Source organism: Leptopilina boulardi, unplaced genomic scaffold, assembly GCF_019393585.1.
Source record: "Leptopilina boulardi isolate dan_hultmark-lab unplaced genomic scaffold, ZJU_Lbou_2.1 LbouV2_353, whole genome shotgun sequence".
Lineage (NCBI taxonomy): Eukaryota > Metazoa > Arthropoda > Insecta > Hymenoptera > Figitidae > Leptopilina > Leptopilina boulardi.
The window spans coordinates 547,294-569,471 of NW_026137922.1; the positions used below are offsets into that span (position 1 = coordinate 547,294).

At 29.7% G+C, this 22,178-nt stretch overlaps 1 protein-coding gene across 2 annotated transcripts; it reads right to left on the bottom strand.

Annotated features, from left to right (window-relative positions):
- Positions 1–18,939: 18,939 nt before the first annotated feature.
- Positions 18,940–21,001, bottom strand: LOC127286351 (acidic leucine-rich nuclear phosphoprotein 32 family member B-like). Of its 2 annotated transcripts, none has more exons than XM_051312751.1 (3): positions 20,687–20,987; positions 20,374–20,602; positions 18,940–19,569 (listed from the first exon to the last, which is right to left on the bottom strand). In XM_051312751.1, exon 3 carries the CDS (start codon positions 19,356–19,358, stop codon positions 19,032–19,034), a length of 327 nt encoding a protein of 108 aa, XP_051168708.1. In that variant the 5' UTR covers positions 19,359–19,569; positions 20,374–20,602; positions 20,687–20,987; the 3' UTR covers positions 18,940–19,031. The 2 variants fall into 2 exon arrangements, with proteins under 2 accessions (XP_051168708.1, XP_051168706.1); XM_051312749.1 differs by having other exon boundaries at positions 19,381–19,569; positions 20,687–21,001.
- Between the last annotated feature and the right edge of the window lie 1,177 nt (positions 21,002–22,178).

Consider the following 22,178-nt stretch of genomic DNA (forward strand, 5'->3'; position numbering starts at 1 on the left):
GAAAAAGACCTTCAAGATTCTATTATGAATTTAATTTTCTAATAAGAGGGAAATACGTTTTATTAAGAAAACAAATATCTTCTTTCTTGTAAGGTGTATACCTTATACATTGCGTATGTATGAGTGTCTGTTTGAGTGTCTGTTTGTGTGTCTGTTGACGATTATGTAATGAGTCAGATAGTCAGTCTGAACTCAGGTGTGCGTGGAGAAGGTTCAACTTTTAATAAAATATAATTTTAATTGTATTTGTATTAGTCTACCGCTCATTTACCATCCTCTCACAGTTCAGAAGTGGGATTAGGAACACTGTGCTCTCGTTTTATGTGTGAAGTGTATATTTTTTTTACATTTTACGCAACTTGGAATTCGTCAAAAGTTCCCTCGTTGTAACTACTTCTAGAAAGGACGCCTGACTTCAATGTTCGATTAGAGAAGAATTTAGCAAAATTGTGTTCGAGCAATTATTGTGGACGATTGTGGTCTACATTATGATAAATTTTTGCGACTGATTTGAGGAAAAAGAATAGGAATCCAAGGTTTTGTACCTGAGGAAGCTTTGTGCACGTGGTGAAAGTTTAACCGCCATTTTTGAATTCGAATCTTCAATCAGCGATTTACGCTAAAATTGTGATCATCGTCCCTTGTGACTAGTTTGGTGATCGTTATTTATGTATTGTGACTTTGTGTCAAATTTTTAGCAATTTATGCATTGCCGTTATTTTAATTGAAAAGCCGTTTCGAAAACGTTCGCGGCTATAGTTCACGCAAACCTGGACAATTTGAATAAACACAGTACGACTCAATTATGTGTTTATCTTAGTAAACAGTGAATGCCCTTCAGCAAGTATAACGATTTCGTGTTTGCCTGAAATATAATATATTATCGCCGAAATTATAAATTCATAATGGCAACAGACTTGGGTGTCATTGAATTGAAGAGCATTTTACGATCTAAAAATATTGCCACTACTGGAAAGAAAGCAGAATTGACTCTGCGTTTACAGCAGCATAATCCTGATGAGTCATGGATTGACGAGTGGAGGGAAGGCGGAAAGGTGGTTACCACTGATGACACCGAAGACCATCCCGAAAGAAATCAACTACAAGACGCTTATGATATTATGAAGCGACAAATGGATGAGATGCAGCAGAGGATGACAGCAATGACGTTGCAGTTGCAGCGCCAAAATGTCCAGATTGTAACAGTTCCTGCTCCAGGGACAAGTTCGAGGGTCGACCCGAATTTAGGGGTACCGCTGATAAATTTTGAGACCGCATCAACTTCGAGTGGGGGAAATGTGATGCCGACTTCGTCTGCCTTTCCTGATCCCGTCACACTTCAAGCGGGAAATAAGGGGCCGACTACGAGTGTCTCTCCTCACGCCGTCTCATTTCAAGGGGGAATGACGTCATCGGCTCAGGTTCCTGTACACCAGTCTTCTTCACATCAAAATATCGAGGTAAACTCAAGGTTATCAATTAATGTTATAGGTGAATTGTTGGGGACGTTTGATGGAAATAGTCAAAATTTCGAAAATTGGTCCCAAGAATTACAATTAATTCGCGCCACTTATAATTTGACTGACGACGTAGCAAGAATTATGATTAGTAGCAAACTCAGGGGCAAAGCGCTTAACTGGTTCCATTCGCGTTCACAACATTTATTAATGCCGGTGACAATGTTAATTGACGAAATGAAAAAAATGTTTTTTCCTTATCTCAGTAGAATTAAATTAAGAAAACTTTTTGAAGATCGCGTTTGGTCTAAATCTGAATTATTTAGCGAATATGTTTACGAAAAAGTAATTTTGGCAAACAAAGCAAATATTGACGATGTAGATTTAGTTGACTATTTAATTGAAGGTATTTCCGATGAGTCATTGCGAGATCAAGCTCGGATGCAACGTTTTAATTCTAAAGAAAATTTGCTTCACGCGTTTGAAAAAATTACTTTAAATAAAAGATCAATTGAAACAAATAAAAGTTTTCAAAAGGATTCGGGTTATAAGACAAATAAATCAGACGTAAATAATAAGGAAAATAAAAATGTTGCGAATGATGATAATAGATTTACCGACAAAAGCAAAAAACGTTGCTATAATTGTAATTTATTGGGACACTTTTCTCAAGATTGTCCAAAAAAGAAAAGAGAAAGAGGTTCATGTTATCGTTGCGCGTCTATGGAACATACAATTGCTAATTGTCCTGAAATAAGTAATCGAAAAAAAATAATAACACAGAAGTTTCAAATGTTGATTTTAGAAAAGTATATAGTTCGGAATATTATCCAGATATTGTATTAAAATTTGAAAATGAAGAGGGTACTGTCGAGGCTCATCTTGTTGCTTTGTTAGATAGCGGAAGCCCAATTTCTTTTATAAAAAATAAATTTGTGAACCCAGATGTTATTATGTCTTTAGAGGGATCGAATCTGGAATATCACGGCGTTAATAATTCGAAATTACAGTTTTTGGGAAAAACAAAAGCAATGTGCGATTTAAAAAATTGTGTTAAAGAAATTGAATTATTGGTCGTGAGAGACGAGACGATGTCTTCACCAGTAATTTTAGATCGTGACGCATTCAGGGTTTTCGGATTGGGTATTTTGACTCCGCAATGTTTTGAAAAAAAGCAGGATGATCATTTAACGGAAATAATGCATATTGAGATTGATAATTTGAATGCCGAGGATAATTTAAAAACAAGCCAACGGGCAAGTGGAGAGAGTTAATCGTACGATAGCTCCTATGCTTGGTAAATTATCAGATGTAGAGATCGGAAAAAATTGGACTAAAACTATTAATGAAATTGAATTTGCTCTGAATAATTCTGTCCATAAGACAACAGGAGAAATTCCTAGTGTTCTCCTTTTTGGCATTTCTCAGCGAGGTAAAATACATGATCCTATATCGGAATTTATGAGCGATTGTGTTAATAAGGAAACCAGATGTTTGGATTCATTTCGAAATAAAGCAAGCGAAAATATGATTAGGCAGCAAGCACTAGTGAAAGAGCAAGGTGATAAAAAGAAAAAAAATCCTGTCGAATATAGCGTTGGTGATTACGTAATGCTAAAAAATTTCGATGCGACAACAGGAATATCTCCTAAACTAAAGCCACGTTTTAAAGGTCCTTATCAAATAACAAAAGTTTTGAGAAACAATAGGTATGTTATAGCATATATTCCTGGATGTCAAGCAACGCAGAAAAAATACGAAGGTATTTGGGAACCAGCGAATATGAAATTATGGCGAAAGGGATTAAATTAAGACGATGTAACTTGTTTTGCATAAAGGTGTGATATTTTATTATTTGAAGGAATGTTCGAAATTTAAATGAAAATTTTTGTACTATAACGATGTTCGAGGTCGAACAAGTGTCAGGATTGGCCGAACTGTAAGGTGTATACCTTATACATTGCGTATGTATGAGTGTCTGTTTGTCTGTTTGAGTGTCTGTTTGTGTGTCTGTTGACGATTATGTAATGAGTCAGATAGTCAGTCTGTACTCGGGTGTGCGTGGAGAAGGTTCAACTTTTAATAAAATATAATTTTAATTGTATTTGTATTAGTCTACCGCTCGTTTACCATCCTCTCACATTCTTATTAATTGTAGAATCGTTACTTAAAATATGAATCATTTCGGAAATAGAGCGTTTTTTATAATTTTTTTCACGATCAAGTATAATGGTATTCTTCCAATCGAAGTCATGATCAAAATTTAGTTGATGTGCACGAACCACAGATTTATCGTTTTTATTATTTTTATGTTCATTGATACGTGTATTCAATGAACGTTTTGTTTGGCCAATATAATTTGCAGGGCATCTCTTACAATTAAATTTGTAAACAACATTCGTTTCTTGCCACTTTTCGGTTTTATCTTTACCGAGTATTGTTATAGATTTTAGATTTTTATTAACAATCGGAATAGGATGAATGTTATGTGGTTTAATAATTTTTGACAACTTAGCAAAATCAGAATTGTTAAACGGTAAACAAATTTTAGGAATTTGTTTATAAACCAGGGATCGTGTTTTTTTGGAATTCGAGTCTTTATTTTTAAATCTAATTTTGTTTAAACGGATTTTAATATTTTTTTATAAAAAAGAGGGGGGTAATCATTATTTATCAAAATTGTTTCTACTTTTGATAAGTTGTCCTTACGAAACGAATGGTGAGAAAGAAGAATTGCTCTGTCAACGAGATTGTATACAATGTTGATTATTGTTGAATTGTATGATTTCAGAAGTAATTGATAAGTCTACCTGAAGATGTTGGTTTTTGGTACCAGTTATTTATTAATTTATTGTTTTTAACATTTAAAGTAATATCTAGAAAATTAATTTTATTATCCATTTGTAGTTCATGAGTAAACTGTAAGTTATTATTGTAAGAATTAAAAATGTTGATGACCAAGTCGATATGGTTCTTATGAACGCAAATGATCGTGTCATCAACATATCTATAGTAAAATAATGGAACACAATTATATTGAGATTTTAAAATGTTAAGACAATCACATTCCAAATCATCCATTACAATATCGGCGAAAAGTGGTGAAATGGGAGAACACATTGGAGTGCCATCAATTTGTTTATAGTATTTTTTATCAAAAACAAAAAACGTGTTATTAAAAATAAATTTTGTACATTTTTCTATTTCGGAGAAAGGCATTTTACAATTTGACAAAGACGTAATTCTCCGTTCAAGACCTTCAATGACCAAACTGAGAGGAATTTTTGTAAACAATGATTTTACATCAAGAGACATTAGAACAAATTCGTCAGGAATAGTTAACTTATCAAGTTTTTCAATAAGATCGAAACTATTGTTAATATGAGAATTTGGGACTTTAATGTTGTTTTTAAGTTCATTATACAAAACTTTTGCTAAAAAATGAGTTGGGAGTTTCTCATTCATATTTTTAATTAAATTCACTTGAAAATTGCCACTCGGGGGTTTTTGGAGTCAGTGATTACGAATCCGATGATATTTTTCAAAAATTCTATATGGCGGATCCAAATTGGCGACTAAATTCCATAAAATTAATTAAATTCTTTTGAAATTTGCCACACGGGGGTTTTTGGGGTCGCTGATTACGAATCCGATAATAGTTTTAAAAAATTTTAAATGGCGGATACAATATGGCGTCAGAATTGATGGCAAATGGTTTCTCAAGCAAAAACGTCTATTACTTCTAGGTTATCCCAAGATTTGTAATCAGCGACCCTAAAAACCCCTAAATATTAAATTTTTCAAAGAATCTGAGTAAATTTTTAACATTAATCCATCAATTTTGACGCCATATTGGATTCGCTATTTTTAGTTTTTGAAAACTATCATCAGATTCGAAATCAGTGACCCCAAAAACACCTTAGTAGCAATTTTCAAGTGAATTTAATTAATTTTTTGGAATTTAATCACCTTATTGGATCAGCCATTTTAAATTTTTTAATACTATTATCGGATTCGTAATCAGCTACCCCAAAAACCCCCTTGTGGCAAATTTCAAGTGAATTTAATTAATTTTATGGAATTAGTCGCCATTTTGGATCCGCCATATAGAATTTTTGAAAAATATCATCCGATTCGTAATCAGTGACACCAAAAACCCCCGAGTGGCTATTTTCAAGTGAATTAATAATTGTTTAAAAGAACAAGCATATAATCCTTCTTTTTATAAGGTTTTGTATTATTACCTTAATACGTGTATTGACGGGTCTCCATTTATCTTTTTTTAGCAGCTGATCTCGTGATCTCCTAAGATTGGATCTTCTATGGAAATTTTACGACCGTTCGTAAAAATTTTTATTGATGGTACTTACGAAAACTTAAACTTTTGAATGTTGAGATTTGCGTATATATTTTGAAACTGTATTTGACACTCGCTACGATTAACAGCGTACGTATAATTTGGGACTGCCTTAAATGTGAAAGGTTTCTCTTCATATAGAAACATTTTCGTATAAATATATTTATTTATTTAATAATTTAATTTTACAAAAATATTATTTATTTATAAAAAATGTTACGGTAACGTGACAATGGCAATTGTTTATTAAAAATTCCTTTAATCCAAAAGAGTCTATATAGGGCTCGTAGATGCTTTCAAAAAATAAATAAATAAAATAAAAAGGACCAAATTAAAAAAAAAGTAAAAAAAAGTTTGATTCAAAAAAAGGGTCAAAATTTAAATTTTTTGAAAAAATATTTGCATTATTCGAAAGAGCAGGAAAATACCTTTCGAAGACATGTAGGATATTTTTTTTCATCTTTCTGTTTAAAAATTACAAGTCTTCAAAAATGCACTGTTTAATTTTTCAAAAAAATTCAACCCCCTGCCTCTCCGAAAGTTTTTGAAAAAACCTAGCAATACTTCTTGGTTAAAGTACTCACTCCTAGGGCTAAACTATGTGTAAGTTACAGCCCAGTCCGATTTTGCTTCCTCATGAGGAAGCTTTGCATTCGTGACGATTTTTGATGTTTTAAAATTGGGTTATATGAACTAATTTTTATCTAGAATTAATATATATGAAGTTCTAAGCAAATGTCCAGATGTATGTGTGTGTATGTCACAAAATATTGTGTACAAATTATCTCAGAAACGTTTTAATAAATTGTCCTGAAATTTTGAATGCTCATTGTAATCATTAATACCTAAAATCTGACACAAGGATATCTGAATATATTAACATTTTTTTACAATTATTAAAAATTTGAAAAATTTTTTTTTTAAATTTTTTTCTGTGTAAATTTAATTTTGTTTGGTACAAAAAATAAGTTATTCGCCAAATTAGGAAAATGTCTTTGACTGATATTAAGGAATGTTTATGAATTTTTTCAGCTTACAAGAAGCCCGATAACAAGTTTAAAAATTATAAATAAATATTATTTTTAAGGGGAAATTACGGTGATTTTTTTTCAAAAACTCAAATTACTTTTTTTTCATCAAAATACGGCCCTGTCCGTTGGTTAAAACGTGCTCTCCGTGCTTTTTCAATTTTATTGCTTCTTTTAGTGAATTATCTAAATTTTTAATTTCACTTTTTTGCTCATTTTGTTCATCGTGGCTTGTTAATTAGTTTTTGATTTTTTAAAGTTCGGTTAAGTTTAAAATTGCAGAATAATTGGTTATTTTGTAAATCGCCTGCGATCATAACCTCTAACTTGTGTAACTGCCACATGTGATGATGAGTTCAGTGAAGGATAATTCGCAAAGAATTTGTGTTGGATGCAAATCAAACATTGTGCGTGATGTCGTTAACTGCCCTGGCTGTAAATCTATATTTCATCCTGGTTGTACTGGCAGCAAGCTTGACAATGGTTTTTTTTCAAAGTGCTGTAGGCCTCGACCTACAACACCTACAAATTTGGCTCCGCCCTCTCAAATCACGGTCCTTGATGTCGAGCGAATTATCTCCAATGCATGTTCTCGACTTGATAGTTCCTTAGGCAAAAAATTGGATGGATTGCAATCAAAGTTGGATGGTGTGGTTATGAGGGTTGCAGACGTTGAGAGTGATATTCATAATCTCTCTAAACGTGTTTCTTCCATTGAAGGTACTATATCTAATTTTGACAGTGATCTTTTCAAAAAATGTGTTTCTGAAATTACAAATAGACAATCTAGAAGGAGAAACATAGTGTTGTTTGGCATTGCAGAACAGGATTCTGCTTCTGCGATTGATTCCATTGATCATAAGAGTTTTTTAATCTCTTTACTCGATGGCATCATATCAGCTGATTATTTGACTGATGTACGTGTATTTAGAGTTGGTTCTCTTTCACAATTACAGCTGAAACCACGTCCTATAAAGATTGTCTGTGCCACAGAGGAAAGTGCGCGTGCGCTTCATCATCAGCTGTTGAACGCAAAAAAAAGTGGAAAGCATGCAAATTTGAAGGCAGTATGGTTTTCATTCGACCGCACCAAAGCTCAACTGGAGGAGATGGCCGAAGTGAGACTGCAGTTGCAAGCACGTCGACAGAAAGGCGAAACGAATTTGAAAATATCATTTCACCAAGGCTATCCTGTGATTACTCACACATCAACGAAGCCGTCAACAAGCCTTCAGTAGTGTTAGCTGACAGTGTTTCTCACTCTCTTTTCGATTCTCATTCTTTGTTATTGTCTCGGCCATGTGAATACAATCGCCATATCGATCGTAGATCGTCCATATCATTTTATTATCAGAATGTTCGTGGTATTCGCACCAAATTGCATGAGTTAAATTCTATGATTCCGTTGCTTAATTATGACGTTTTCCTGCTTGCGGAAACCTGACTAACCGATGACATTTTTTCTTCGGAATTGGGTTTTCGTGATTTCGATGTTTTTAGACATGACAGAAACTCACACACTAGCACGAGTCGAATTGGTGGGGGTGTTTTGATAGCTGCGAAGAACAATCTACAATGTACTAAGATTCTTACTTGTCAGAATACCATCGAGCATATTTTTGTTAAATTTAAGTATAACCATAATTTAGTGATTTTGGGTACTTTCTATATCCCTTATGCGACGTATGAAAAAGTTTTTACTTTTTGTCAAATTTTGGAGGAAATTTCAGTTTTGTATCCATCAGCTACTTTTGTTATTATGGGGGATTTAAATATGCCTTTTGCGATATGGAATACTGAATTTGATAATGGTCCTGGTTGTACTTTTAAACCTGGTACTTTTCGTGCGCAACGTCATTTAACAGAATTAATTTCTGATACCATGCTTTATTTGAATTTATTGCAGATTAATAATTTTTTCAATACACATTATTCAATCCTTGATACTGTTTTCGTAAATAATATAAATTTTGACTTAACTTTGGCGCATGATTGGCTTCTCCCTATTGACAGTTTTCATCCGCCTCTCTTGCTTGACTATAAATCTATAAATAAAGATGTGTGTATAAACCGTGGTATTAATTTTATGACAAAATATGATTTTAAAAATGCAAATGTTTCAGCTATAAACAATTTTCTTTTAGAAATTGATTGGAGTTGTCTGTCGTCAGCCAGTGGGGTGGATGAGGCTGTCAGTATTTTTTATTATTATCTATACAATTGTTTTGAACTTTTTATTCCGTCCAAGATTATATGTCATTCTTCGTATCCTTCTTGGTTCAGTAGTGATTTAAAAAAATTAATCCATGAAAAAAAGCTTGCTCATTTAAATTACAAATCTGATACAACAAATGATAATTATTTGATTTTTTCTAATTTGCGTTCACAATGTAAATCTTTATCTAAAGCTTGTTATAATAATTATATACATCATTCTGAACTCTCAATTATTCAAAATCCAAAAAATTTTTGGAAATTTGTAAATGCGTTGCGAAATGAAAATCGAATACCAAATTATATGTTTTTCGATAATGTTTCTGCTAATAACAATTTTGATACCTCCTGCCTTTTTGCCAACTATTTTGAATCTGTATATGAGCCGCGTTCTACGTATGACAATCATAATCTTTATGACCTTGTTGACATTGGTTCTGTGTGCATTACGAGAGAGTGTATTCTTAAGAAAATTAGGGATCTTGATACTAACAAGGGCGCTGGACCCGATGGTCTTAATCCTAAACTGATAAGATCCTGCTGTTCATCTTTGATCGAACCTTTATTTATTTTATTTTCAAGATCAATAACTGAGGGGGTGTTTCCTTATGAATGGAAAAAAGGAATAATTGTGCCAATTCATAAAGATGGGGAGAAGTCAAATGTTAGAAACTATAGACCTATAACTATTCTTAATGTTTTTTCCAAAATGTTAGAAAGTATTGTTTTTGACGAATTGTATCGCGCTCTTTCTAGTGTTTTGATTGATGAGCAGCACGGTTTTGTCAAGGGTAGATCAGTGGAAACTAATTTAAGTATATTTTTTAATTATCTAACTTTAAATATTGAATCAGGTTTTCAAGTTGATGTAATATATACTGATTTCTTGAAAGCCTTCGATAAGGTAGATCACTCTTTACTTATTGGCAAGCTCCGTCAACTTGGCGTACACTCAAATTTACTTGATTGGCTTCAGAATTATTTATGTGATAGATCGATGGTTGTGCGTGTTGGAGATGCCTATTCAAATTCATTCCAGACTTCTTCTGGTGTACCTCAGGGATCGCACCTTGGTCCGCTTTTATATTTAATACAAATAAATAATATTAAGGAAATATTCAATTATTGCTCGTTTCTACTTTTTGCAGATGATTTAAAATTTTTCTTATCTGTAAAATGTCAAGATGACTGTCTTAAAGTGCAAAAAGACTTGAAAAATCTTTGCAATTGGTGTAGTACTAATAAGACTTTTTTGAATGTTTCTAAATGTTCTGTTATAACTTTTTCTAAGAAGGACAATAAATTTCTATACAATTATAACATTGACGGCATTAACCTTTCAAGAGTGGAAAGTGTGCGAGACCTTGGGGTAACACTGGCTAGTGATCTCTCTTTTAATGAGCACATGGCTAATGTTGTTAATAAGGCTATTGGGGCTCTCCATTTTATTAAACGGAATTCGCATGATTTTAAAAATCCAAGTAGTTTAAAGTGCCTCTACTATGCGTTTGTCATGTCACCCATCATGTTTGCTTCACAAATTTGGTCGCCTTATTACAGCGTTTACGTTTTAAGACTTGAGCGTGTACAAAATCGTTTTTTGCGTTTTGCAGCTAGGCAATTAAATTTACATTTCGATTATCATTTGCACAATTATGATTTACTACGTGAACAGCTGAGATTGCCAAAAATTGAGACACGTTTTTTGTTTAACGACCTTTTATTTTTATTTAAAATTATTAATAACATTATTCAATGTCCTGCTGTATTAGAGTGTATCAATTTCTCGGCTCCCTCAAGATCTTTAAGGTATCATCCACCATTTGTCGTTGACTTCCATCGTACAAATTATGGTTTACATTCTATTTTTGACAGAATTATGAGAGAAGCCAATTCATATAGTGAATGTATAGATTTTTTTGGAATCTCTTTGATTTCCTTCAAAACAAATTTAAAAATTTTACTATTCACCGCACAAAAGAATGACAATTTGTTGTAAGAGAGTGTTTTGGTGCGTTAATTTTTTCATTTTTTCATTATATCTTTTATATTTTTTTATACTTCAAGGGTTCTTTTAAAACCCGTGTACTTAAATAAATAAATAAATAAATAAATAAATTTTTGGTTAGTATGACTATTTAAGAACACGGAAAAATAGTCTAAAGTTTTTTTATGGTCTAGAACTGATATAAATTGAGTAGCAACGTGCAACAACTCACCGAGCGCGCGAACGCACGCGTTTATTCCGGTCGAAGCGCAGTAAACGGCTCAGAGACACTCACTGCTACTTGACTGGCAATAGATTACTTGAAAATGATTTTTTAGAAGCCAAAGAAGGATATACTACCGGACCAAAAGTGATAGGCTCCTCTCTTTGAAAGCTTATAACTCAGGTAGAAAAAATCGCCTTATATTGCGACAACATGAAATCAATAGGTACACTATTCATACGTTACTATACGGAATTGCGAAAAGCTGGAAAATTTTTTGCGTAAGTTATCGATTTTAGAAGACAAAAAATACATGGTTTTTTGCATCATTTTTACAACTGTCTACTTTAAAAGGCCATAGTATATAGAAGATAAAAATCCTATCTACATGCGAAATTTTTTCTATAATATTTGAAACCCTCTGAAATAGAATATTAAAAAAAAATTTCGATTATTTCTTTAACTTTTAGAGATTATTTAAAACAAAGTTAAAAAGTTATCTCGTTAACAAATAAACGAACATATTTGAAACAAATCGCAAATTATGCAAAAATTGATTTTATTAACAAAACAATAAACAAAAATTGTTTAAAAAATTTTGTTAAAGATTTATTTACGAAAATGTTTTCGGTTTTTTGCTTTATTACCTCATTAAAACAAGGTGCATGCCATCGTAAATTTTCTCCTCAAAGGCGTCAAATTTTAAATACTTGAAAAACCCATTTTTTTTACTCGAAGCAGGTATATATTTGAGAGTTCAGTGAATTTGCCAATAGACAAATGAGAAAAATTGAAATTGTTTATTTTTTAAAATAACTATTTTATAGAAAATGAGCAGACGCATTTTTTTTCTTTTTAACTTTTTATTATAAAACCAATATTTTAGATAATAAAGACAAGAAATTAAGAATATTAAATTAAAAATTTCATTCCTTTTAAAAATAAAATCATTGTATCTTCGACAATTATTAATGAATTTAATTAGAATTTGGTATATACACGCATTGTGGTCTATTTAAGATAATAATATTATTAAAAACCAACAAATCAGAAATTTTTAAATAATTTTTATTATAAAAAGCGACTTTTCAGAAATCATATTTTCTTACTTTCACTAACAAAAGATATGCAAAAAATTTCACATTTGAAAAAACTTCCATTGAGAAATACTATTAGTTTTTCATTTTCTAAAATAGTAGTTTTTACAATAAGCGAAAGGTATACCTATTAAAATGATTAGATCAAAACAATTTATATTGTTAATATTAATTAAATTGTAAAATTTGAAATGGGCTTAACTTGAAAAAGCGTGACATTTTCGTTTTTTTTCGTTAATTGAAATGATTTTTACACGAGGGATATATCTGTAATACCCTGTAATATCTCTGTAATGCCCCGGAATATTTGGTAATAAGTGTAATAATAGCGTAATTTATAAAAAGTAGATAAAAATTGAGATTTTTTCTAAATTAAAACATAATAACGCATTATTGAATAACATTTATTACACGATAATTACCAAATGAGTGATTGCGAAATCATTAAAAAGAGATTAAGAAGACTTTAAACGTTAAATAGGGTGCATTTGGAACTCATTAATGCATACAAAATATATTGGGCATTTCTATTGAACTGCCTGTGATTTTAAGACTTTCTTGAAGATTCATATCTTTTTGAGTAAAATTGACGGAAAATACTTGAAACCTTATATTTATATATTCCGGGTCAGTCAGTTTTGAACTTTTGTAGTGGTTCTACGTTTGAATATAACGTGTTTGCTAATATTAAAAAGTTTTAATTTTAAACGTATCTTTTTTACGTTTTGTGTTGTAACATTTCTTTATCACCATGCGAGAATTTAATGTTGAAAACTGTATTTTTAAAGTGAAGAATGATGGTGGTGAAGGAGATTGTCTTTTTAAATGCAGTGCATTGTATTGTAATGTAAGAAGTAGTTGAACGGTTCGACAAAAAATTGTTTCCTACGTTATTGATAATTGGGAAGAATATAAGGAAGAAGCATTTTATAGTCTGGACATTAATAATCCATTAAAATATAAATATTATATAGGAAATCAAGGAGTTTATGGTTCTATGTTGGAATGTCGAGCTCCTGTATATGTATATAACATCAATGTAACTGTTATAAGAGAAACTCAAAAGTGTGAATATTACACTCTATTCTTTAAAAAACTCGGTGCAACAGGATCACTGTACTTACTATTTACGGGACAACATCATTATACTCATAAAGACGGACATTTTAAAATTTTAATTCCTTGTGATATAAAATAGCTTCAAAATCGCTTTTGATAATATAATTTCTATTCTAAACATCATAAATTATCGTTTAAGAAAACAAAAAGAAATCGATTTTTTCAGGTCAAAGGTGTTACTCCCCCTTAAAATCTTTACTTATTCATTTAGTAAATAAAAATTACTATTTTTAAATTGAAAGTGACGAAACAACTAATTCTTTAGTAACGTACAGTGTTACTAATTGAATTAGTAAAATTTTAACTAATTCAGATTTAGAGAATAAACAGACAAATAGACATATTTTTATTAAAAAAAATTTATTTTAAACAAAATAATATTTAATTAAAACAAAATTATAATATTTATTTAATCATTAAAAGTTGTAGAATCAGAGGCTATGAGGTGATCAGAAAAGGGCAAAGAAAGGGCAGAATCATAAGGATCGGAATGCGGTGAATTTTGTGGTGTTCCGTGATCGTGAAATTCGAAAATATTGATTTTACATTTCATCTGTCAATAAATTGATAATTATATAAGTAACTATAATTTGAATTTATCAAAAGTTTTGTTATTTTACTTGTATTGTATATCTTTTCTTAAATTCTTTAACATTAGTAAAAAACATTTAAATTTTAGGGTTATGATTTAAATTCAGAAAACTTAACTTTACTTAATATTTTGTTTAAAAAAGGAATTTTTAAATTATTACAATTAGTAATTCTATTTACTATTCGTACCTTTACTTCCAAATCTGTTCATCAAATTATTTTTTTAATATTAAAAGGTATTTAAAAATAATGCACAAAACAACTTTAATGCTAACGGCTTTAGCTTTTGTGATACATGAGTTAGAAAACAATCGAATTAAAAAGGTGACACATCTCGGGCAAATGGATAATTCATTAATTTTCTTTAGTGTAGATAAAGCAGAAATTAAAAGCTTGGTCTGACTACTTTTAAATTTGAAAATTATTGAGTGCATGCACGGAGAAAAAATTAAGCAAAAATAGTAAAGTCAATAAATTTAATAAATTCGCGTGTGAGCTCCCTTCTAAATTTTTGCGCTATAAATAATTTTTTTGACAAATTTTAACTGAAAAAAGTTAATTAACTCAATAAACTTAATAATTAGTTAATTAATTTTTTTTTGCAATTAAAATTAGACAAAATAATTATTTCCTCATTGTAACATTTTTTTCTGGACAAAGAAATAATTTTTTTGTCTTATCTGTTCTGAACAAAATTAATTAGCTAATTAATTGAAAAATTAGTTAACTAATTTTTTACAAAGAAAATTTGATAAAAAAATTATTTCCTTATCGTAACATTTTTTGGGGCTATAAATATTTTTTTGTCATATTTTCTTTGAAAAAAATTAATTAGTTAATTAGTTGAATAATTAGTTAATTAATTTTTTTTCTAGGGAAAATTTGACAAAAAAATGATTAGAGCAAGTATTAAAAAATTGATTCTGTTAATTTAGAAAAGAATATAAATAAATTGACTTGGAGAATTTAATAAATGGGTCTTTGACTGCTAATTTATATTAAAATAATTACTGAATAAATAACACAGGCCTGCGAAATTAAATTTTTTTCAGTAATTTAAATAGCTCTAGGTGATTTTTGTAGATTTTTTTTAGATTTATTGAAAATAATTTAATTTTTGTGTCAATGAGTATATGAAGGTTTTTGGGGTCACTGAATCCGAATTTGAGGTCAGATTTAAAAAATTCAAAATAGCGGACACAATATGGCGGCCAAAAAATTAAATATTCACCAGATTTACTTCAAAATTGTTCCTTAGGGGTTTCATAGACCCTAAAAAACCCCGAATAACAATTTTTGAACGAATCGAATCTATTTTTAAATGTTCTGCTATATTGGGTCCACCATTTTGATTTTTAAAATCTGACCTCAAATTCGGATTCAGTTACTACAAATTGTATGTTAACATTACTAAAAGTGTTAATTTCAAAATGTCATAACTTTTTTAAAACAAATAGTAAAATAATTTAATAAAATGTCTTTTAAAGCTGAAAAGTAGTACTATAAGATCCTTTTGTCGAAAATTGAAAAAAAAATATCAAAACCGGCTAAAATAGCCCTTTTTTTGAAAATTTAGGCTTCATTTACTAAAAATCCTAACGTGATGGGCCATTTTGGAGGTCAGATTCGTTTTCAGCACAAAAAAATCTACAAGAATTACCTAGAGGTATTTAAAGTACTTACCCTCGCAGGCCTGTGTAATTACTAGAAAATTTATTAATAAATGTGCCGCGTCGCGAAGAAAGGTATCTTAGAAGCAAATGAATTACACTGTGTTACAAAAAAATTTGCAAAACACTTTTTATCGGACCTACTAGAGGTTGTGGGTAACAAAAAACTAAGAAGAATTGTATATTAAAAATTTCCCTAACACACCCAAATTTTAATTTTAGAGACGAAAAACCGTTTTCACGTATATTTATGACTAAAACTTTTCTTTTTTTTTTTACAGATTAAATTTTTTTTTATTTCGAAGCTAAAAAGCAGGGCTTTTCAACCCACATAGAGTTTTTTTGTTAAAAATAATATTTACAAGCGAAAAGTTACAAGAAAGTTTAGAAATTGTCAGTTTTTCCTCAATTTTTCAACTTTAACTGATTTTTACGGCATTAATTATATTTTAAACATTTTTTTCTTCATGTAATATTTAAGCCTACTAATTTCTGTGTCGTTGGAGCCCTACATATTTGAATAGTTTTCTATAAAAATTGACTAATTTATTATAGTTTTTCTATTTTAAAGACCAGTAGCAAATTTAAGTATTTGTCAGTTTCCCTTAATTTTTTATTCTTAATTGTTTTATGTAAAGTGCTTCTGAAGTTTTAAGCATTTTTTTGTATCTTGGTCTTTCTAAGAATATGTTTTTTTGTAAATATTAATTTTATTTTACATATGAGGCAAAATTCCTGAAATGTCCGAACAAAAAATTAAAAGTTCTCGAATTTAATCCATACTTTTCTAAAATGTTGTTATTGTTGGTGAAAGTCTAAAAATCAATTATTATTGAATTTAATAAAATAGTTTTTGAATTAAAACGTTTTTAATTTTTGACTTTTGAAAAAAAATTTTTTTTTCAATGTACAATATTTATAAGTAGAATGCATAAAAGTTAACATATATATAATGATTTTTAAAGCTTTTTTGACGGGCTACACGCTGTTAATAAAATTTTTTTTTTAAATAACATTTGACCTTGAAATTCAAGGTCAAAATGTTAATTTACGTTTATCTCAAAATCAGATTTTTTAAAATTATTTTTAACTATCTCAATGGAAAGATTGACTAATTTCCTACAAAACATGTAATTTTCAGAGTGGGATATTTTAAATTTTTTGAGATATTAATTAATTAATTAATTAATGTTTATAACAAATGAAATATTTTACAAACAAATAAAGTTACCGTAATTTTGAAGTTAGCAATTAAAACTTAACGTAATTCCGCATCCAACGAGCCCTATATGAAGTATTTTGGATAAGTAGATTGTTAATAAACAATTAGTTAACATTGCAATTGTTTATTAACAATCTACACGGAGAGAAAAATCTGCCTTTTATAGTATGAAATAGATTGCTGCTATTTTTCTTTAAACTTTTCATACTAATAGAGCAAAGATTTGAGAATTTTTAGGATAGTATTTGTCCGTACTAAAAAAGCATAGTATATATGCTTCTATAGTACAAAACATGTAGTTTAATAGCAACAACGCCATGCGAAGATCGCACATAACATCATCCTACTATGTTTGCATAAGTTCTATGCTTTTTCGGGGATAGACTCTTGCAACTGGCGATTAGGCCACGCCCACCTTTACTGAATTGGAACTGCCCTAATCGCCAGTTGCAAGAGTCTATCCCCGGAAAAGCATAGAACTTATGCAAACATAGTAGGATGATGTTATGTGCGATCTTCGCATGGCGCCGTTGGATTAAAAGTATAATAAGTATGTAATAAGAGGCTATATGACAAACTTTATTAGCATAGACAAGTTTCATGCTAAAAAGACATACGATTGTACTATAATTACTCAAATTTCATGTCTATATAGCATAGAAAATTTCTGTGCATTAAATGTAAACCTTTCTATACTATAAAAGGCAGATTTTTCTCTCCGTGTACTTATCCAAAATACTTCATATAGGGCTCGTTGGATGCGGAATTACGTTAAGTTTTAATTGCTAACTTCAGAATTACGGTAACTTTATTCGTTTGTAAAATATTTCATTTGTTATAAACATTAATTAATTAATTAATTAATATCCCGCGTGGAAATGGTAACTATGGAATGAACATGGGTACAGATTTATCAAATTTTCACCCATGGTTAAGCCATTATGGGCCAAGAATGGGTTTTGTCCAAATCCCATAGTTAAACTTTGGCCAGTTTGTAAGTTAAACCTTTGCAATACTTTCGCCTGTGGTTGTGCCATAGTTGGACTTTGTCCAGTTTGTAAGTTCAAGTTTTGCTATACTTTCGCCCGTGGTTGTGCCATTCTATGGCTCAAGTATGGGGTTTTTAAAAATCACCTGTTTTAATTGTAGGATAAGATTTTTTGGAACTTAACTATTTTTTTAGCTTAATACTATTTTAAAAAATTAAAAAGGTGAATTTTTTATGTTTTTATAAAATTTCAAGTTCAAGTATTTTCACAATATAAAACACCAACTGAAAGTTTTTAATTAAATTAATTTTATAGTTATTAAGATCTGAAACAAATAAATATTTCCATTGAATTAGGAAAACATATCATAAAATAAAGTTCTCTGAATGTAAATTGTGACATTTTAATTATTATTTTGTATTTGATGTTTTGTTAACCCTTACCAGTCACATGGGGTGACTAGTCACCCCAGACGGAAATCGCTGACTTTCGACTAACAAAACAGTAATTTTACAAAATTACCGTATTTTTTAAATGTTAGACCAACAGTGTTATATTTTTATTGTTTTAATATATCTGTTGACTAGTACCCTACCTTAATAGGTTTTGAAATTGAAAAAATTAAAAGTTGACACGTTTTTAATTAAAAAAATGCATTTTTCTTAACTTCTTGCAAATATTATTTTCTAAATGAGCTGCATTTGTAAATTCATCTTTTTAAACCATAGTATCTTAAAAAAGAAGATTTCTAAATTACACAGGAATTTTTTTGCCATAAATAGAAGCGTTTTACTCGTTTGTTGTAAAAAACTTTTGTCGTTGGGGTGATTAGTCACCCCATGTGACTTTAACGTTACTAAAATGAAGTGTGACTGGTAAAGGTTAAATAAATTGATAATTTAAGAATTGGAAAAAGTGTTAAAACTTAATAAATAGAATGTTAAATTATTTATTTTGTTAGAATGTAACAAAGCGATGCCAAAATGAAGCCAAAATGAAAAAAATCAAATAGGAATTGTAATATAAGTTTTAAAACAATATATGTTTCGTTAATATTAAACTGGTCTCATAAATTTTTTAAAAGAATTTTCTTTTTTTCTGATGCGGTTCTTCATGATCGCTATCTTTTTCAAATTCACTATTCCCTGCATAGTCATCATCCTCTTCTTTTTCACTGTCCTGTTCTCCGTCCTCTTCATTTTCAGTAATCTCGTCGGACTCACTTTCCTCTTCTTGTTCGCTATTCTGTTCCTCTTCTTGATCACCATCGTTTTCTTCATCAGCATCCTTCGTTCGTTCAGTGTCCTCTTCACCGTCACCATCACTATCCTCAGAATGCTTACTGACCTCTTCATTATTAATAACCACTGAATCCTCACTGTCCTTTTTACATTGTCCCTCCATTTCATTCTCAATGTCTTTTTCACCCGTATTACTTTTTTCGTGCTCCCTAACTTTTTCTGCGACGCTATTAATTCCTTTTATTTTTTCTTTGTTCCTGAATTATCTTTTTCATTTTTCGAAGTTTTAGGGTTTCTCAAAGTTCCACATTGGTAATTCAAGACAGTTATAAATTCGAATTCAGTGAAATCTTTATTTCTTGCTTGTACGTATTCTATAAATCACACATTATGTCAGAAATATGATAAATTACGTTTTATTTTCGAAATAATATTTAAATTTTGCTATTTATTTATTAATTAACAGAGGTGTGGATTTATTTTATTGCTATTAATTTATTATTGTATATGTATTATTTTACTATTATTATTCACTAAGAATAAAATTTCTTTCACTTCTTTTCTTTCATTCAAAATGACATTTTTTTAATGAAAGAAACTTGTGCACTAAATTAAAGAAATTTTTGCATTGTTGTAGAGTCAAAGAAATATTTCTTTGAATTAAAAAAAAATTTTTTTGAAACGAAGATCATTTTTTTTAAATACAGATATGTAAATTGTAACAAATAAATTTTCTTTGTTGAGTTGAGTTTTTTTACAAACCTGAAATCTTTTAATATTTTTTTCAAAACGTTCAAGCACCCGAATAAATTCATGCACTCGAAATTTTTGAGAACTTAAACTCATTCAGGCAGTTGAAATCTTCGAATACCTGAATACTTTCAAGTACTCGAAAAATTTTAGATACACGAAATTTCTAAGTACATGATACATCAAGAAAGCCTGAGCTCAGTGAGACGAAAAAAGTCGACCCGATCCACTTCTTAATTTTTTGCACACCTCTATTAATTACAAAATATTATATTTATGAATTTTTTTAAATTTTTTTAAAAATAATTTTCTATTAAGTAAATACAATTCATAATTGGAAATAAATAAAAAATATAAATAAATTAATACAATAATTATAAATTAACAAATAAAATAAGATGAGATATAAAAAATATACGTATACTAACTGAAAACATCAATCCTTATATTTTCGGGAATTCCGTTCCCTTTTTTCCCGAGTGCCGTCATAGTTTTGAGTTTTTCTGATCCTACTAATTCAAGCATAAGTTGACGAGTTAATTCCCTTGGATTCTTTTTGAATCGCTTTAATAAAAATAGTTTATTTTTATCAATCAGAGTATTCGATCCTTCAAACAACTGCGTCATATTAGATCCTTTAAAGTCATTGCCTATTATCTGTTATAACGGAATAAATTATTATTATTATATAATGAAATCATGTTTATTAAAAATAATTTTAATTTAAATTATATAACTTACAGATGTCTGTACTCTGTCATTTTGATTTAAGGCTTTTTTAGCACAAGCTAACAAGATCTCACAAAAATTGACTATTTCCGGAGTCGCTAAAAATTTATAAACAAATTTTGTGTTAATTAATTGTTTTAAAAATTCTGTAAAATATTTTTAGTTAATTGGTAATAAAAAAGCAAGTAAGTGACTTTTAAATACTTCAATAGAATGAATGTTCAGTAAAAACTACTTTTTTTGTAAATTAATTCTTTTTTTCTTACTGTTTGTGAATAAAGTATCCAAGTTATTTTTAATAATAGATTCCGCAATTTGGTTGGAGTTGTCGACATAATCTTCGATCTTGTTATCTAATAATATAGTTAACTTTTTAATGCACAATTGTTTACAATAAATTTAGTTATCTTTTAATTAAATTAAAAATAAATAATTAAAGTAATTATATTAATTGTTTAATTGTCAGTCAGTGAAATTCAAGTTACCAGAAGTTAAAGATAATTCTGAATTTGAAGGTAACTCAAAAGTTAAATTCAATTCGGAATCTGAAGGTTGTTCGGAAGTTGTAATCTGTTTGGAAGTTGAAGGCAAGTTTGTTGGTAAAGGAAGTTTTGTATTTGGAAGCACTTTGGAAGTTGAAGTCTGTTTTGAAGTTGCAGGCCGGTTGGTTTTTAAAGACACTTTATTTGTTAATATCTTTTCGGAAATTAAAGGTTTTATTATTGAAGGCGAGTTAATTGTTGTAGGCAATTTGGGAGGTGAAGGCTTCTTGATTGTTGAAGGCAAGTTGATTGTTGCAGGCAATTTGGGAGGTGAAGGCTTCTTGATTGTTGCAGGCAATTTGGGAGGTGAGGGCTTCTTGATTGTTGAAGGCGAGTTAATGGTTGAAGACAATTTTTTAACAGCATAAGGCGAATTGATTGTTGAAGTCGGTTTGGAAGTTGAATCCAATTCTGAGATTTGTTTCTTTGTGGTTTTATTAATTTTTACTCCCTTCTTTCTCGATTCTTTTTCAACTTTGTCACTTTCCGAATGGCTTTCTAGATTTTTGTCATTGTTATATTCTTTCGCTGACTTAGATTTGATACATTCAACGTCTTTTTGATTATTATCCTTATTAAATGTTTGGTCACTTGTAGTTCCATTTTCAGGATCATTACTTTGGTCAAATGTTTCATCTATATAGTGATATATGTAAATATTATAAATTGGGTCGGAATGTCCAAAACAAATCACTTAAAATTAAAGACTTAATTATCAAAGATACACTTTCCTTACTCTTAATGTGAGTAAAATAACTTTCTGAAATTTTCAAGCAAAAAAAATTCTCGTCAAAGTTACTAACAATTTAATTTTTTAATAGTCCTAAATTAAAAAATATTGATTTCTGAGATTCGGTTGTTCATTTGAAAAATTAATAAATAAATAATTATTGTTAATTAATTTAATTTCAATAAAGTGTCATTTTTTTGCAACGCCTTTATGCTCAGAAAGGCAAATGCAA

What these genes read in the sequence shown, in the direction of transcription:
- LOC127286351 (XM_051312749.1), bottom strand. Translation starts at nt 20,572, where the DNA reads ATGACGCAGTTGTTTGAAGGATCGAATACTCTGATTGATAAAAATAAA. An exon ending in TATAAGGATTGATGTTTTCA is followed by an intron (nt 19,570 to 20,373) that starts GTTAGTATACGT and finishes TGTGATTTATAG; the next exon opens with AATACGTACAAGCAAGAAAT.